At 38.3% G+C, this 13053-nt stretch overlaps 1 protein-coding gene across 1 annotated transcript; it reads right to left on the reverse strand.

Moving 5' to 3' along the window:
- Positions 1–1223: 1223 nt before the first annotated feature.
- On the reverse strand, positions 1224–12800 carry LOC143858748 (phenylalanine ammonia-lyase-like). Its single transcript, XM_077369460.1, has 2 exons — positions 12301–12800; positions 1224–2998 (listed from the first exon to the last, which is right to left on the reverse strand). Exons 1-2 carry the CDS (start codon positions 12705–12707, stop codon positions 1249–1251), a joined length of 2157 nt encoding a protein of 718 aa, XP_077225575.1. The 5' UTR covers positions 12708–12800; the 3' UTR covers positions 1224–1248.
- Positions 12801–13053: the final 253 nt, after the last annotated feature.

Below are 13053 nucleotides of genomic sequence, written 5' to 3' on the forward strand. Positions count from 1 at the left end.
ACCGTCGGCTTAATAGGCGCCTAATATACCTTACCATTACACGACTCGATGGCACCTTTTTCTGTCAACACTCAGGAAATTCATGCAAAATACAATGAAATCTCACATGGAAGCTTCCCGGCACATACTTACATTTCTCAAATCATCTCAATGGAAAGAGATTTTTTTTCTCTGCAAAAAGTTCATTGCAACTTTTAGCCTTTTATGATTCTGACTGGGCTGGTCGACCGACGGCCTCTACCACTTGCGAGTTAGTATGGCTCAAAGCACTTCTTCAAGACATTGGTGTCACTCGTTCGTGTGCCATTCAATTGTATTATTGTGACTATCAGTGGCAGAGCCGGGATTTATACATAAGAGGGGCAAAATAAGATAATATATTTAATCCAAAAAAAATTACATTGTTAATGAAAAACTCACTACAGTTGTCCTCAACGAGTCGATCATGTTCTGAAAGCAATGCATGATTGTTTCATTATCAATGCTACAAAATATATCATTTTCAATGTAAGTAATCAAACTATCAGTCATCCATTGATCTGCCATCCGATTCCGTAAATTTTTAGGGTTTTATCATAAATATCTAGGGAAAATCTCATCAATCAAATGCTTTAGTCTTCAGAAATACAAAAAATAAAAGAAAAAAGGAAACAAATCGGCCCTTTCCTCCTCCTCCTTATTCTTCTTCTTATTCTTCTTCTTATTCTTCTTCTTATTCTTCTTCTTTACTTATTAGATGAGAGTGGGAGGGGTGAAGTTGAATAGAACGGCTTGAGAGTTGCCGAGTTGGGACGGTGGGACCATGGGAATGGGAGGGGCGAGTAGTTTCCAGAGAAAGGAAAAAAGAACTCTATTTTTTAGTGTGAATTTCAAGTTAGGGTTTATTTTAGGGCAGTGATATTTTCCCAATTTCCCCCCTTGATGGATAAAATCACCCCCAGTGAGTCCTTGACGTTTTCCTTTAAGAAAATAATGTTTACACCTTATTTTGAAAGAAGTCCCTATTAACATACTACATTTCACCTTGCATCAAAAATAAGAAGACATTGAACAATAGAGACATTCATATCCATGAAATCCAATCTCCGGTACAGTTGCCGGAACTCTGTCCAAATAGAGGACATGAACAGAGGAGAAAAGAGAAACAGTGCTAGAAAATAGAAAAAAAAAACATTGTGATGAGGATCGTAGGCGTGTCAGAAACCTGTGAGGCCCAGTAAGTGACATATTTGCCCAATAGAAATAGTACTAACAGATGGGTAGAGGAGCACCATTCCAGTCTCTGAGGCATTCGAGCAGCGGATCGATCATTTTCCCATCACTGATAGCTGTAAACACCTTATCAAATTCCTCCCCCGGCGATCGTACCTTCTCACCGGTCAGAAATCCTGAATTGAGAGCTTCCCTCACAAATTTATACAATGGATATGATCTACACTCCTTGATCCTATTCGGAATCGCCAAATTCCCATTCTCATAAGCAATTCTTACACTCTCAACTTCTTTTTGCAAATGGGTCTTGATCTCCTCTTCGAAAGCACTTATCTTTTGGAAGATGGATGTACTCGAATCCTTCTCCTTCTCACCATTGATCAAAGCGTGCTCGACTAGAACATGCCGTAATTTAAGCATTAAAGGGTATGTTAAGCTGCACGGATCATCAGCATATGCAAATACGTACTCGCGATCGACAATTTTGATCAAGTCCTTCTCGCAAAATCTCGAGGGGTGGAGCTCTCCATTAGCACCCATGGTTAGAACTCTTTTAGCTGCTTGAGTTACAACGTTCTTGACAGAGTTCTTCAAATTCTCCTCTAAGTGCCTCAAATCAATTGCTTGGCAAAGTCCAACCAAGTATGTTGATGACATTAGTTTCAAAATCTCAACTGCTTCAGCTGTTTTCCTTGAAGAGATCAAACCCAATGAGTTCACATCTTGGTTGTGCTGCTCTGCACTTTGTACATGATTAGTCACCGGATTCGCGAGGAATTGCAGCTCTGAACAATACGCGGCCATCGCAATTTCAGCCCCTTTAAACCCATAATCCAAACTCGGATTCCTTCCACCGGAAAGATTCGAAGGCAACCCATTGTTGTAAAAATCATTGACAAGCTCAGAGAATTGAGCAAACATGAGCTTCCCAATAGACGCGATTGCCAAGCGAGTATTATCCATCGAAACTCCGATCGGAGTCCCTTGGAAATTCCCCCCATGGAGGGCTTTGTTCCTCGAGACATCGATCAAAGGGTTGTCGTTAACCGAATTGATCTCTCGCTCAATCGATCGGGTCGAGGATCGGATCACTTCGATTTGTGGCCCGAGCCATTGGGGAGAAGTTCGGAGCGCATATCGATCTTGCTTAGGCTTTTGGAGGGGGTCTAGTTCATGGATTTTTTGAGCCATTTTCATGTAAGAGCTCCCATCCAAGATGTGTTCCATTATGGCTGCTGCCTCAATCTGGCCTGGATGGTGCTTCAATTTGTGGGTTAAATGGTCAGTGAACTCAGGCTTACCTTGCATTACCTCACAAAAGAGCGCCGATAGGACTTCCGAAAGGATCACGAGTACATTTGTTTCAAACAACACTAGAGATGCTAGACCGGACCCAACCGCGGTCCCATTTACGAGTGCGAACCCCTCCTTGGGCTGCAATTCGAAGAACCCGTTAGGTATTCCAGCGAGTCGGAATGCCTCGTCGGCATCGATCGGTTTCCCATCGGATGTAACGGCCTTGGAATTCGGGCGTCCGGTGAGGATCCCAGCAATGTAGGATAAAGGGACGAGATCGCCCGATGCTGTGATCGTTCCCCTTAGGGGTAAACATGGGGTGATCTTGTGGTTGAGAAGGCTAGTGATTGCTTCCATGATCTCAAATCGGATACCAGAGTAACCTTGGAGTAGGGTATTGATTCTGACTAGCATGGCCGCTCTGGTGGCTGGGGTAGGCAATGTGTTGCCGGATTCCGGCCTGGAGCCGAAGATTCCGGCGTTGAGGAATCTGTTGTCACAAGGAAATGAGGAATATTCCAATGCACAAACAGAATCAGCACCCAATAATAACAATATGAATAAGAATAATAATGAAAGAGGAAAATGCAAACCAAATCTAATCGCAAATGACACGAGACACACAAAATTTGTACATTCCTTATTCCAGTTCATGAAGCCTTGGACCATTTTTACTAGAGATATTTGTACCCCACTTTTTGTATGGGCACACTTTTCTTTGTTTCGTAACTTTTTTTGTGAGCTTTTGACCATCTTGTCAGTTGTCACACACACAAATAGCCTTTTATTATTTATTAGCCAGGCTATTACAACTCCCCAAAAACCTCTTAAGTAGCTTATTAAAAAGGAAAGGACATGGTGAGTTTCCCCCATTATCAAAATTGTAAAACGTGGATTGATTGACAAAAGTGGAATTGACCGATAATTTGATCATTTCTATAGTGTTTTTTGCATTTTGTGGGGATTCAAGCTCACTTCTTGTCTTCTTGGGAATATGTCGTAACATAGGGTTTCATCTCTATTTTCCAAACAAAATCCCGTTTTGCTAGCAGTCCTATTATCAAAATATGATAGTGCCAATATAAGTATATATACAAGAAAACATGTTGGAAAGAATCCATATCTTAAGAAGTCCAAATATGATTCTTAAGAGTGTTGGATAAAATAGACGGATCAGATTTCTACAGATCTTATAAACAAATAATGAAAGAATGATATATGGTTTAGTTGAACCCAAAACACATTACTTGAACGAAAACATGTTACTCGACCTCAAAACAGTGCAAGTCGAAGCCAAAAATCCATGTATTGTAAATTAAACCATAATTGAAATAAAACATAGAAAACATATTGCACTTATCTCTTTTGATGGGAAAACGTTTGGAAAAAACCAGATTCGAAGAGAGAAGGCTGAGTCGTGCCACTAGTCACTCTCCTTAAGAATCGTATCCGCCCCCTACCGGTGCAACCGGGATCCGCGAATCGACGCTCCAAAATAAAACAGCCAAATATGGCTCCAGTCCACGTGCACTCGCTGACTGGTCTACCCAGAACCACCTTAGAACTGTGCTCAAATACAGAAGGAACAGATGGAAGGAAATGAAGCAAAACCAGAAAACATAAACCTTTTTCTGTGTAAACTTCTTTATTTTTCTGTTGGCAAAAGCCACCCAAACGTAGACCCCAAAAACTCTTAGCCTTACCTAAACCGTATTCTCCTCTCCTTTTTATAGACCACAAAGTGTCTGTTGGAAAGAGCCACCAATAATGGGTATTAATGTTGAGAAAAGCCACCATTAAAAGCCTTGAACGTTTCTCTTCCAACATTCATATCTGTGACCGTTGGAGATGAAACGGTTTTGCAACTTTAATAGGTGTTATTATCATAACCGTTTGGGGTGCCATTAAAAAAAAACATTTAGCAATTAATGGGGTAAAATGGAAACCGTTTTGGGCATTAAAAAATCTTTCTTTTGCATTTAAATCCAAAAAAGCACTCAAAAGTCACTAGCTTTTGAAATAAAAGGGAAATCAAATTTTGAATCTTTCCCTATAAATTTTAAAGACAAGGCAAAAGCACTTTTGATTTTTCAAATTCTTTAAAATTTCCAACAATCCCCTACAAGATTCAAAATACAGTTAGAGTTTAAAAACGGAAGCATCTGAGCACATTAGAAAAATAAAGTGAATTCATACCGGTGTCTTTTGGACTTCAACCGATATTTAGGATAAACAGCTTACGTTACCGAATACGGGTAGAGTTAGACTCCTTCAACCCTTTCTCGTAGGTGTAACTGGCTAACCTGTTACCCACACCCTACCTTCGATTCCTTGGTGATTCATTCACAGTATTGGAATATTTTGGCCTTGTTCCCCTCTTGGTTCTCATTAATGTTCTAGAGAATTACCCGTTAAATTTTCATAGGAAGCGACCTCACCTCCACATTCACTTAGGTCAGTCATCAAGTGTGCACTGCAAGTAACACACCACCCAATTAAGGTTATGAACTAATTAAGAGTCTCAAACTCATCCTACCGCATTTGCAGTGAACACTATCCTTCAACATTTGGCATCTAGGAGTAGGGGGTGATAGTGTTAACAAATCATCCGGTGACTTGTTAATACCCATTGAACCTAATTCTAGGGATCTCCTTTCACATAGGTTGGGTGTCCATCACTAATGGTTAATGCCTTGGGCTTTAACCCCATTCCTTTCTGATGCCTTATACACCGCTGTATGTCGCTCTACCAGAGGATCTGCAAACTCCTCTCCGCCTTTACAAGGTCGAGTGTTACTGTCTCTCATATGCTTTACCAACTTATGCCTTAGGCAAACATGCACTTTTTGCCATTTAAGGTCTTACATTTGGCTTTGGCTAAAGCATTTTTGGCAGTCACTATCGAGGGAACCATCTTGGCCATAACAGCCCATCTGCCACAAAAACATAACTTGTGGCATTTGGCTCTACCTCCTGTTAGAGATAAGGCTATTATAATCTTACTATCATATAGTGGGACTTTTACAACACATGTGTGTAACCGATTTTCATAAAATCGCTCCACCACTTAAGATGGATAAGTACCCATTGGTATACTTGGATTCTCTCAATTAGAGATCCAATTAGCACAACCTAGCCTTCTTGAACAGTAGGACCCCCACAATTTGAACAATTACCTCTCAATTCTGAGTTACCAGGTACAATCCATCCCAATCTAATGTACACATGTACCTATCAGGCAACAAACCATAAGTGAGTATATGGAATTTACATTTTAAGCCTCCATACTCCAAAAATTATGGTTAGCCTCTCAACCAAGAATTTAAAGTCATGTCCATACACTACATGCATCATTGCATATGTAATTGCACTCAATTGTCCAATCTTCATATAAGTATTTTTATAGACTTACATTCTACAATCTGTAGAATATGTATGTAATTGGTACATAATGCATATAATATTCAAATTGTGTTCCAATATGCCAAATCTACTTATTTTCCAAAAAAATACAGAAAATTGGAATGACATTTTAACATGCATTATATTGATGAATTTCATCAATTCTTCTTTAGATGGAATGAACTAGTTAGGGTAATGCCAAACCCAATTTGGCTCTTAGAGTTCACATGCCATAGTACATATAAAACATCATTTATAATACATAATGACAATACACCAAGTTCCTTAACAAGAACAAGAACTTTAAACTTTGATAGTATATGAATTATATAGCATTCCCATTCAAGTAATGCAGATTTTTTCTCATTGAAAATAAATCATTACTTATATTGCCATTAGATTCATTTACAAGCATTCAACAGGACATGCTTATCTCTTAAAGGCATTTTAGCAAACACTTGACAAGCACCATTTTTTTAACTATGTACCATTACCAAAACAAATGAGTGTCAAAACATTTAACTAGATAAATGGGTGTTGATATCAAAACATAGGCTACTGATTTTATGAGCTACCGCAAACAGTCCAAATATCAAGCCCCTATGATGATCAACCATGAATTCCCTTTTCTTTTATCAACAAACCAATAAAATTTCTTAAAACAGAAATTTAACATGTTGAGGCAATTGTATAAAGATACAATAAGAAAAATCCATCATCAAAGCCAAACAAATATAATCTACTAGTATAGGTGCCAAAAACAATATTGAGTCATAAGATACTCAAGCTTTTAATTTGCCAAGCCAAATAAGAGATGGGTTTTTACCCCAATTTAAAAACAAGGTGTTTCCCAAACCCCATCCATGTGATCCATTTAGTTCCAAACATCAAAAGAGTTTTAACTAAATGATGAAAACAACATCATATGAATTTCAACCAAGCATGTAAAATTTCAAAACTGTAATTGAAATAAATTATGGAACTTTTCATGTTTTAAAGAGCAAACATAAACGGTCAACAATCAACATCATAACATGAGGCTAAAAATCATTAAAATGTTCTTTTTTCTTTTGAGAAATCTGAACATATCTTTTGACTTTGTTTGCACCTAAATTGGGTTTTTTTTAGAAAGCCATAGATCATAGATCAGTAACAAGTTTGACCCTTATAAGAGAAGTAGTAAATCTGAAATACAACGATTCTTAAGTTTGTTGGAAAGAATCCATATCTTAAGAAGCCCAAATATGATTCTTAAGACTGTTGGATAAAATAGACGGATCAGATTTCTACAGATCTTATAAACAAATAATGAAAGAATGATATATGGCTTAGTTGAACCCAAAACACATTACTTGAAACGAAAACATGTTACTCGACCTCAAAACAGTGCAAGTCGAAGCCAAAAATCCATGTATTGTAAATTAAACCATAATTGAAATAAAACATGGAAAACATATTGCACTTATATCTTTTGATGGAAAAACGTTTGGAAAAAACCAGATTCGAAGAGAGAAGGCTGAGTCATACCACTGGTCACTCTCCTTAAGAATCGTATCCACCCCCTACCGGTGCAACCGGGATCCACGAATCGACGCTCTAAGATAAAACAGCCAAATATGGCTCCAGTCCATGTGCACTCGCTGACTGGTCCACCCAGAACCACCTTAGAACTGTGCTCAGACACGGAAGGAACAGAAGGAAGGAAATGAAGCAAAACCAGAAAACATAAACCTTTTTTCTGTGTAAACCTCTTTCTTTTTCTGTTGGCAAAAGACACTCCAAACGTAGACCCCAACAACTCTTAGCCTTATCCAAACCGTATTCTCCTCTCCTTTTTATAGACCACAAAGTGTCTGTTGGAAAGAGCCACCAATAATGGGTATTAATGTTGAGAAAAGCCAACATTAAAAGCCTTGAACGTTTCTCTTCCAACATTCATATCTGTGACCATTGGAGATGAAACGGTTTTGCAACTTTAATAGGTGTTATTATCATAACCGTTTGGGGTGCCACTAAAAAAAAAACGTTTAGCAATTAATGGGGTAAAATGGAAACGGTTTTGGGCATTAAAAAATCTTTTTTTTTCATTTAAACCCAAAAAAGCACTCAAAAGTCACTAGCTTTTGAAATAAAAGGGAAATCAAATTTTGAATCTTTCCCTCTAAATTTTAAAGACAAGGCAAAAGCACTTTTGATTTTTCAAATTCTTTAAATTTTCCAACAAAACAACACTCAGGTATGTGTGAACACGACTCATGTAAACAATATATGCTATTTTGACTAAGTTTTTATGCGGTAAAAATAGAGATTACAATCGATCACTTCAACGTATGAGTTCACTACCCAAATGATAATTGTTGAGATATGATCTTATTGATCAAGCTTGAGTCTGATATAGCATACATATGTGTAAGAGACTCATGGTTTGGATTGTGAGATGTTTACTTTTAAAATTTTCCTCTTACATTTATATTAAGAATTCAATAACCTCAATAAAATGTGATATCATATGGCCTAATAATCTTTGGGGAACCATCTTTGGGAAATTAGCCCACCCTACAAACATGACATTTATTGGGCAACCTGGATGGACCCCACAGATGAACTGTTCCTATCACCATACATATCCATTGTCTAGGGTGGGACCCACGTTACTCTGCAACTTTCTAGCCTTTTTAACCAGCTCAAAAAAATAAAATTCTAGCCATTTATTTTGTCGGAGTACTCTAAACACCAAAGAAATGTTTTGACCGTGAAATGAATGGTCACCACTATATGTCATACGACATACATACATGTGAGTCTCAAACATAAAATACATAATTTTCCCTTTCCAATATCTCTAAAATCATAAAATGAAAGATTAGGTCTCTCATAATCATCAATAAGTCGCGGTGATTATGAAATATTACAATTACTTATGAAATATGATTATGTAGAGAAAATGATATTCGGTTCAAAAAATAACAGTTGGGTGGAATTAAAAGGGGAATATGTCGGGATCTGTTTCTTGCCCAAGAGTTGTAATTCTAATTCTGCCCTGTTCAAGATGAAATATTTGTTAGAATTTTTTAAATTAATTTTTTATTTTAATAATTTCTTTATTTGTTTACAATGGAATCAGAGTAGGATGCCAATTCCCATTCCTGATTTGGACAGTCAAAACGCCCACAGCCCACAGCACAAAAGTTGGAATCATGACATTAATATCTAATTATATCTACTATAATAAGCTGGGAGGAAAAGCCCAGGCTTTTTTTATTTTTCTTAAAATTTTGTGGTGCTGCCACGTGTCCCCCTCTATACATGCAGCTTCTGTGTATAGCTCCTTTTAAAGAGAAAGGGTAATATACACTGTATTTCCCCTTTTCTATAGTTATTTTTTTTTGGGAGTTTCTCCTTAGTGTTGTCATCATTCTTGTTTGTTAAGGACTAACACAGTCTCATTAGAGCTTTACCTTTTGGGATCTTAGATCGTTGTCTTTATCCTTGATCATTAGTTTACCTTGTTTAGGGGTTTCCCCTATTTGCCCTAGGGTTTGGCCCTAGGGTTTTGCTTTGTTTATTCCCTCCGGTCTTTGACCAAAAGGGTGAAATCAGAAATTTAAAATCCAAAAAACATGTTAAAACATTTAAAAATTCAAAAATATTGAAATACCTTAAAATTCAAAAACATGTTAAAACACTTACAACTCAAACACATTAGAAATTTAAAACATCAAAAACATTCGAAAACCTTAAAAAAAATCTAAAGTGTTAAGTTTTAGTGGTAGTTAGGAGAGTTCGATTTCGAACTACGTTGGCTTGATCCTCTTCCACGAGGTACGTAGTGCAGCTTGGGATTTATATCCCAAGTCCAGCCAAAACTTTTGTAAATAACATTTTAAACCTTTTTTGAATAAACATCTTTAAAACCTTGATTTAGAAAAGCTCTTCCTCTAGAGTTAGGAGTTTCTCCTAGATAGAGAGTTTTAGAGTTAGGAGTTTCTCCTTGTTAGGTTGTTTGTTTGTTTGTTTGTTATGTGCTTGCTTTAGAGTTAGGGGTTTGTCCTAGAGTTATAGGAGCGCCTCCGTCTGGTCAGTCGGCGATCCACATCGCCGAGTGATGACTAGAATATGATGTGTTAGTCAACCCTTTGTTTTCCTTAGAAAACACAGCCTAGTTACACGTAGGTTGTAGGAACCACCTGCATTAGCTTAGGGCTAATCTGCATTTAGTTAGGGCATATAGGGTGTCCTAAAATCCACAATTCACTGGAATTTAAATAATCGTACAAGAAATTTTAACAACTGGTCCGGTCTTTTAGATCGAGTCTAGGATAGAGGTCTAAGTGCCTTAGGCATCATAGCTTAGAATAGGTGCGAAGAACTACGTGACTCTGATTCTTGTGGAGGCGGGGATACGTAGGCTTCTTTGGATGAACATCAGACCATCCGAAAACTCGAGTAAACCATTTAGAGTTTTAGGATTTGTTGTTTTGTTATTGTGTGTTTTGTTATGTTTTCTTACTTTCTTGTACTGATCTTATGCCTTTAGCTGTAGCATTCATGTGTTTGCACATCAGAACTTAGACACCAGTTAGGCATGTTACTCACAACCTAGTTTTCATTAGGTGACACATCTTTTATCTTACTTTATGTGTGCTTATTATTTCATCCCCGAGTCATGCATGATTAGGTAGACGTTCACTCGGGGATATTTGTTCTCATTTCACATGATTTTTACCCAAACTTCTTTGGAGTTAATAAAAATGGCATAAGAGACCAAGTGCTTGCACTCGGACGAATTGGGGGTGCTCTTCAGACCTTCTCCATTCGTAATCAGGCACGAACCCATATATATTTCTGGTTATCCATTGTACAGAGGAATTGATTTTGGGGTTCCATGGCTTATCCATGGATGACGACTCTGAGTTATTTTTAGGTACATCTCGGTTTCGAGCCTTGGCTCCCGATCATGATGTATCTCTTTCTTTTTATATCGCCACTCGTGCTATGCTATGAGGGTGGCATCCGTTTTGAGAGTTCCTTGGTAGAGCTCTCCTTCACACGTGGATGATCCAGAGGGTGTTAGGGACTCGTTTCTCCCACCGTCCTCGGATCGGGGTCCACAAACAGCAGCCCCCTTAAACAGATGGATATTCTAAGCAGTTTTACAAGGCTTATTAGGTGGGATTAGGGTGGCAATGGTTCGGTTTCGGTTCGGTTCGACTCCCAAACCGAATTTTCGGTTCGGTTCCGCCAATTTTGCCACCCCTTACTCATAATAATTGGAAATATTCGGTTTCGGTTCGGTTTGATCCCCAAACCGAAACCAAATTTTCGGTTTGGTTTCGGCTCGGTTCCGGTTCAGTTCGGCCGATTTTGCCACCCCTAGGTGGGATATTCCATCTCATCTACTCAGTGCCAAGATAGAAATGTCAGAAAGAATCAATTTGATTCTCCGTGATAGAAAGATAACCTCTTTTCCTCTCAAATGAAGCGGAATTCTTCAACTGGACGTCAAAGATAACGGTTAAAGCTCCGATTATCCGATCTTTTTTGGGTTTATTTATTTTTCTCTGCAGTGTATAGTACATTTGTTGATTCAAATTCCACACATAATTGATAGAAAAGTTTATAATCTATTGAAGTTTTGAGTGTGGTGATTAGCTCAGTGTAATTACATGATAATTCAGTTTTCTTGCTTAGTCAAATATCCACCAGCTCCCTTTGATTTTCATATCTTTCTTCTCTTTGAAGTTTGAACGATTCAATGCATTAGACATTATGACGTCTTCTCTGGATTTTTTTAGTTGAATGAGACTGTTTATTAAAACGTCTTCTGTGGATTATTTTTAGTTGATTAAGACTGCTTATTGGGCAACCAAAAGTGTTGTGTTCCACCACGAAAAGCTAAATTTATGCGTTCTCGCTCTACTAATTATGGTTGCCGTCAGGATCAATGGATCCACTAAGCCCTATATATGTTTTTTTCAGGAACATCTTTCCTTCTTAAAACCATAGTTTCAAAGCTCCCTCCCCCTACCCGACTCCCTTTTATCTTAGCCGCGTTCTGTCCTCTAAAATGTTGGCGGTGAGTGCTATTTTACCTAACATAAAATCAATAAAAAATCCTTTGACTCTTTCGAGTTATGACCCATCAGCGAGTACTCAAAAGCATAACCCGAGTACTCAACCGCATCATGCTAAGTCAACTAGGATTTGCTTTGGCCGCATTTTTTTGACCCACATCCACATTTTGAAACACTGCATAAAACTTTTCACTCCCATGACAAACACTGCATAAAACTTTTCACTAATTTAAAGTTGTAGGGAGAGAGAAAGATTAAAAACTAAGAGGTGTAATGATTAAGTAATTGTAAACATGATTAGAGCAGTACTTTTTACCTAATAAGTTCCTTCTGGAGGGCACCTCCTTCCTTTGTTCTTCTATGTGAAGTTGCACCAAACCCTGTACTGACTCCATAGCTATCTGTCCCCTTGTTCATGCTCTCCATCACCCATTCGCTACTCGCCCGGACTCCACTTCTCGTCGACTCCGAAAGCTCCACTCTAACGTTCGATTCGTGGGCCACGGCCGCCACTTGGGCAATCGTCAAAGTTGCACCTTCCAACTTCACCACTGGCCTCCTAAACTCCTCAACCATTCTCTTCACCTCGTCCAAATGACTACCCTTTAGAGACTCAGCTAACATTCCCCAGTTCAAAGGGTCTTTCATACATAAGCTTTCAATGGAGACATTGCCATTGTCCTTCTCAAGGACTTGTTCAAGAGATGGTTTTGAGAATTCCATGAAAAACCCACAAAGAATATTGCAAAATGAGGTGTTTTAGAAAAAAAATGGGATGGATTTGAGAAAGAAAATTTGAGATTCGATGGAATTTCCTTTGAGTTTGGTTCACCTAGTTTTGAGTATTTATATAGATAATTAGATATGGTATTCCACCTACCAATTGGCTATGGGATTAGTTGAGAAGTGTTCACGACCGTTCGATCGTTATGATTTTGAACGGTGGGATCTGATGACATGTGGCTACCATGGTGGCGTGACAGAAGCATGAGATTGCCACGAGGGTTTTTACTCTTCAAAGGTAGAGAGGTGGTTGGTGGGTTGGTGGGAACTTCTCCTCACATTTTGG

This window comes from Tasmannia lanceolata, unplaced genomic scaffold (assembly GCF_043159265.1).
Source record: "Tasmannia lanceolata isolate RefF3 unplaced genomic scaffold, GAP_Taslan_0.1 ptg000026l, whole genome shotgun sequence".
Taxonomy (NCBI): Eukaryota; Viridiplantae; Streptophyta; class Magnoliopsida; order Canellales; family Winteraceae; genus Tasmannia; species Tasmannia lanceolata.